Source organism: Papaver somniferum, chromosome 11 (assembly GCF_003573695.1).
Source record: "Papaver somniferum cultivar HN1 chromosome 11, ASM357369v1, whole genome shotgun sequence".
Lineage (NCBI taxonomy): Eukaryota > Viridiplantae > Streptophyta > Magnoliopsida > Ranunculales > Papaveraceae > Papaver > Papaver somniferum.
The window spans coordinates 42,931,681-42,937,111 of record NC_039368.1 but is presented as its reverse complement, the minus strand read 5'-3'; the positions used below and the strand labels follow the sequence as shown (position 1 = coordinate 42,937,111).

The window sequence follows — 5,431 nt, the reverse complement described above, 5'->3', positions numbered from 1 at the left end:
AGAAATTGAGATTCAACTTCCCTTCTCAGCTATATACTCCCCTCAGATTTTGGAAAAGATTTTTTTTTTGGTAAGTCCAAAAAGAAATACCATTATTTTTCCAATTTAAAGTTGTTAATCTAAAGTTCGTAATCATATGGAAGCCACATTGACATTATGTATTTAGAATGCGATCAATAATGGGGTTCACTTTGCCTAAATTCCAGCAGCTAGAGGATGATACACGTGTAACACGTTCTGGGTTAACCTAAATGTTGAAATCCAGTTTCCGTAAAAGCACAAAGCAAAAACTTGGTTTCGGCATTCTGACCACATTTATTTTGTGTTGGATTGGACTTTATTTATTTCCATTTTTTTCACATTTGATCATGGCCGTCCATGTTGTGTAGCATTGGAGAAGGTAAAGTTTGCACTTGTACAAAAAACATCTATCTTCTCCAATGGAAAAAACACTATCTCTCATATTCTTTTATTGGTTTTTATCATTTCCAATGTCAATAATTGGTTCTTATCTTGTGCATCTATGCACAAGATAACAAAACCCTATTTAGAATAAGATTAGTGTGAATATATGTAAAGCATTTCAAATTCGGGCCGTCAGAAAAGCCTTTAGAAGCTAAGCTATGGCCGTAAGAGGATGACCCCAATAGACAAACCCACAGAAATGAGCGTCTGCCCTTCCCGTTTGGTCATAAGAATAGTTAACCCTTTACAATTTGAGAATGCCATTTATGAGAGTACATAAGCGACACATAAGTGACCTGTGGTCTGAAAAACATCGTCGGGTAAGATTTTTAGGACTATATGATGCCCGAGTATTTGACACGGAGCTACATGAAATCATCAATAAACAAACTCAAAACAAGTGCAAAATTGGACTACAGTCAATGATGATACATCTTTTATCTACCAAGGAACAACATTTTACAATTTGATTGGTCTTGGGGCAATAATTGTATGAGTGATGTGCCTGTAAGCTACGAGCTCTGATAGTCGGTATAATAATGCCAACCAATAGCAACTCCGGCGACCAAAACGATTTTGAGAATCAACTTAGGGCTTAGTGATGAAGAAGATGATAATGATTGGGTGGGTTCTTGTTGTTCCCCTCGTAACTTGGCCAGAAGACGAGGAAGTAAACGGGTTTGATTGGCATCTGCAAGTAAAGAAGAACAGATAACTGAACTCAGATTTGGACACGAAAGGCAATAGATAAAAAACATAGAAACAAACTCAGGGAATAGAACATACCCTGATTTTCATTGAAACACAAAGTAAATATGTGATTATCATTCCAATAATATGACTACATGATGGCAACCTTGTAACATTATTTTTTACTTTAAACAAGAATAATTTGAAGTATTTTTTAATGAATTACTCGCTAAAGGGCCGCAGATAAAACCCAAGATGCTTAGGACAAGCCATCAAATAATGAAGCACATTCACATTTCAGCAACTATTTAAAGGAACATGGCTTTCTTCATGTAGATAATCCACTCCTCAGAGAACTAATGTTTAATGAGCCTAAATTTAGGTTTCTCGAAAGACTTTTTCCTATGAGTTTTCCCCAAAATCTCATTTATCTCTATGCAGTTTGTATGATAGTTTTTACCCTAAACGGCAAAGTTGCAAGTTATGTTTGCTATCGACCTATAGTAAATTCAAATAAGACTCCAACTTAATGTAACTAATAAATTGTAATCCCAATTTTTAGTTTGAAGCTCAGTTTTTATTAGTTAGTTTTACGATATGTGTGCTTTACCTTTGCTTTTCAAGAATCTTTCTTCTTCTCCGACACGCCTCCGTAATGCATTTAGCAGTGACCCAAAATATAAAGCAAAAACCGTACATGTAATTGTGATGACATTGTAAGGCATGCTAAAGTCCGGAGTAGCTAAAGGCACAAGTAATACTTCTGTGTAGGAAATCACAGGATTTTTTCCCTGCATAACAGGCCAAGAAGATTAGAAGATATTGAAAAATAAGATATACAAGTGTAAGACGTAATTGATACCTGAAGTTTAAGTAGCATTGGTGACTTGCTTGAACTATTCTCCTCAAGAAAATGCATTCTGGGTTCGAAGTCTGGAAAGCTAATGATAGCTGACGGAATATCGAATCCCTGATTAGCATCTGGAGGATATTCATCGATGTGTAAAAATCCCTACAAAAACAATACAGTAAGTAAATAGGTAATAAGCAAGAACATGTTAAGCAGTATTACCAAGATCACCTGACCAACCAGACTTTTGGACCTTTGGCCTAGGAGGTTCTTTGAATGAGTCAAATATCCAGTTGATCTCCCGTGACAGACTACTCTCCATGTGTACCACATTCACGAGTAAGACGTGAGGTGTTCAGATATCTTATAGTAGTTATGTTTGTACCCGTTCATGGTTTATTGTAGTACGTGAGTATGCTTAAGGAAGTATCAGAATATCTATCCATTTAGATGTAATAAATACAGCCGTTGTGAGTAATGCAGTATAGTACGATGAATAAATGGCAACCATACCTTATCGAAGTCTATGACTACTGACGCTGATTTCATACTGCAAGGAAATCTCAGAACCATCTCCATTACACCAGGAGATACCTTGTCTTCCGAGGGAGAAACATGCATTTTCTCAAGTATATCTTTGAGTAGTTCAGGTTTGCCATCTACGTAGACTTGCAGAGTATGGAAATAGACTTTAACATACCAAGGTACGACTTGGAATATATCAACACGAACCTTACACACATCTCCAAAAATATCACCAGCACCAATAAACCCTTCAGTGGATGATCCTGTAGATCTTAAAGAGATTGCAATAGAACCCCTCTGGTTCCCACTTCCCATTAAGAACCTACTAGCATGAAATGGCGAATGAAGACATGACCAAGCTACTGGAAGTTTCCATATAAAACCTAAATCAAATGGCTCATTATCACCAAACTTGTCAACAGAATATTCATACAAAATGGAAAAGCTCTTGCCGTGAGAGCTATTCACCTCTTTAATCACTCTTTCTGGTTTGACAGACAACTCAAAACCTGGATTACTCCAAGAACCTTCTAAGCCCATATCATCAGCCCCAAGTCTTCCACTCTCCAAACCCACATTTAAATTATTTAGTGCAGAAACTACACCACTCTCAAGTTCGACATATATAGTGCTAAGGTTGGCAAGAACACATTGTCCTGTGACTACCCTCCCAAAAATTGAACTAATGGACCAACTTGGGTGTAGCAACCTCCCATCAGAGTAAATGCTTCTAGTATCGTGGCCATGAGGTTGTAGAATAACAGTTAATGTCTGTTCAAGTACTATGCCAGGTTTTTCTGTACTGGCGTCCAAACTAAATTCGTTGGACAGCAATCGCAGCCGCTGCGAATGATAAAATCCTTTGTAAATTGATGGCCTATCAAGTATAGAGGCAAGCCCAGCTTTGTCTCGGCAAGGAAGTAACTTCAACCAAGGTGTCAGGTTCTCTGTGCAAACAGCCTCACGTGGCAATGCCCCATATCTCAGCTTGCCTGAAAATGTTTGAAATCCCCAAGCAGGAGCAGAATATGCAGTGGAAGATTCTAGGAAGTTGATTGACGCACAAAAGAGACCTGAAAGTGTTTGGGTAAGATTCTTCCAGTTTGCATCAACCTGGTGAGGTGGGACATCAAAGACGGCCCATAACTCAACTCCAGGAGGCTTGGCGTTGCTGCTTGACATAGGATCAAATGCCCCCCACCTTTCATAGTTCCAGCGACCTTGTGTGAATGACAGCTCCATTTCCCGGATCCGAAATTTCTGGACCTGGTAATCATAGTTTATTGGTTAACAGTCTAAGACTATGATTCATTTCTTGAATGTTTAGATACTTACTGCACATACCTAAATTTTCAACATTTCAAGCGTATTAATAACCAGTAACATGATTCATAATTAGGTTATCAAACTTCTTTTAGCATTCTAAAATCGTCAGAAAAGCATTTTAAAATGTCACATTTTCTCCACAAGTATTCTTATGCTGATATCAAATTTTTGATTTGATCAACTAATTTGCATCCTTCTAACAAATTATAAAATGTGATCACGGAAGACAAACTACATCTGTTCAGTTTTAATTGATATCAAAGGTGTATTTACTTTTTGTTTCCTTCATACAGATTATTTACCAGTAATTCCGTAATCAGCTTTTTCAGATTATGGCATACACCAACAAGAAGTCAAAATTTCATAAGAGCTGGATTCAGAATTTACAGAAATTTAAACAAAAAATATCTAAATGAGGTAGGTTAATTACACTCTTTCTGTCTACTAAACTTTTAACCCGCCAATCACCTAGTTTTACTCAGACCAATCTAAATCAGCTTCCCAGTAGTTTAAACCCTAAATTTGAAAATTCTTAGTTAGCACACATTTCACAATCCAACAATCCTGAACTCCAAAAAGATAAAATAACAATTAAAAAAAAAAGATTAGCTTAGGAAGTAGAGACATACATACCAACTGATAAATGGCTTTTGGGAATAGACGATGATGACGTCCATAAGTTTCAGTCGGAGGAGTTTTAGTATCAAAATGGAAATGTGCAAGGACCTTACGATCTGGTAATGGTTTTATCAGTAATTCCTCAGTGAACTCTTCATCATTTCCATTTGATATTACAAAGTAAAGTTGTATTAGAAGGATGAAGAATAGAATTGATCGAAGAAACGTCATTGAAAAGCTGAACTGAAGTGAACTATTTCAATGAGTAATATGATAATACCATTACATCGGAATAGGATTTATGAATCTAGAGTGTGATTTTAGGGTTCGGTTTAGTGGGCGGAGTTAACCTGAAAGCTCGTAAACTAATCAGAGAGAACAGATGAATTCAGGAATGAGAGATGAATTAGGGTACTGTTGTTTCCTTAGTAATTAGATAGATCGGTCAAGACGGGAAAAAAGAAATAATCTGATAATTTTGGTACTGTTTCTTTCCGGCTCTAGCCGTTTAATCCCTTCCGGTTTTTTAAATATTAAAAGAACGGGTCGTGAATTATCGGTGTTGGCACTTGACCGATACTAAAGCAACTATATCGGCGATATAGAAATTTTCGGTATGAACATATTTTAGGCGCTTTAGGTTTAAAGTCTTTCAACGGAAGGGATTAGAAAGATCCCAAAGTTTCAGTCGCGTATTTTAGTTCTTCCACCGAAAAAAACCTCATTTGAGCCGATAATGTTTAAATGATTTATTGTTGTTAATATACTAGAAATAACCTGTGCCGTAACGGCACGGCAAGAGACTGAATAATTTTTTGTTATAATATTTTTAATAATTATAACAAATTATGATAAGATCTATTTTAACCCATGAGAACTTATAGCTGCGAAATATTTATATATTTCTTATCGAAATAATTATAAATTTGGTTTCACTTGTAATTGAAAAAAATAGTA

General features: G+C 36.3%; 1 protein-coding gene across 1 annotated transcript; it reads right to left on the bottom strand.

Annotated features, from left to right (window-relative positions):
• Nucleotides 1-701: 701 nt before the first annotated feature.
• Nucleotides 702-4,961, bottom strand: LOC113321910 (GPI transamidase component PIG-T homolog). Its single transcript, XM_026569868.1, has 5 exons — nt 4,490-4,961; nt 2,519-3,796; nt 2,018-2,167; nt 1,766-1,946; nt 702-1,156 (listed from the first exon to the last, which is right to left on the bottom strand). The coding sequence occupies exons 1-5, from the start codon at nt 4,703-4,705 to the stop codon at nt 978-980; spliced, it is 2,004 nt and encodes a 667-aa protein (XP_026425653.1). The 5' UTR covers nt 4,706-4,961; the 3' UTR covers nt 702-977.
• Between the last annotated feature and the right edge of the window lie 470 nt (nt 4,962-5,431).

Bases quoted from the DNA above. Each gene is read 5' to 3' on its own strand.
- LOC113321910 (XM_026569868.1), bottom strand. From the start codon at position 4,705: ATGACGTTTCTTCGATCAATTCTATTCTTCATCCTTCTAATACAACTT. The intron at 2,168-2,518 runs GTATGGTTGCCA...TTGTTTTTGTAG, and splicing joins TAGTCATAGACTTCGATAAG to GGATTTTTACACATCGATGA. The intron at 1,947-2,017 runs GTATCAATTACG...CCTGTTATGCAG, and splicing joins CAATGCTACTTAAACTTCAG to GGAAAAAATCCTGTGATTTC.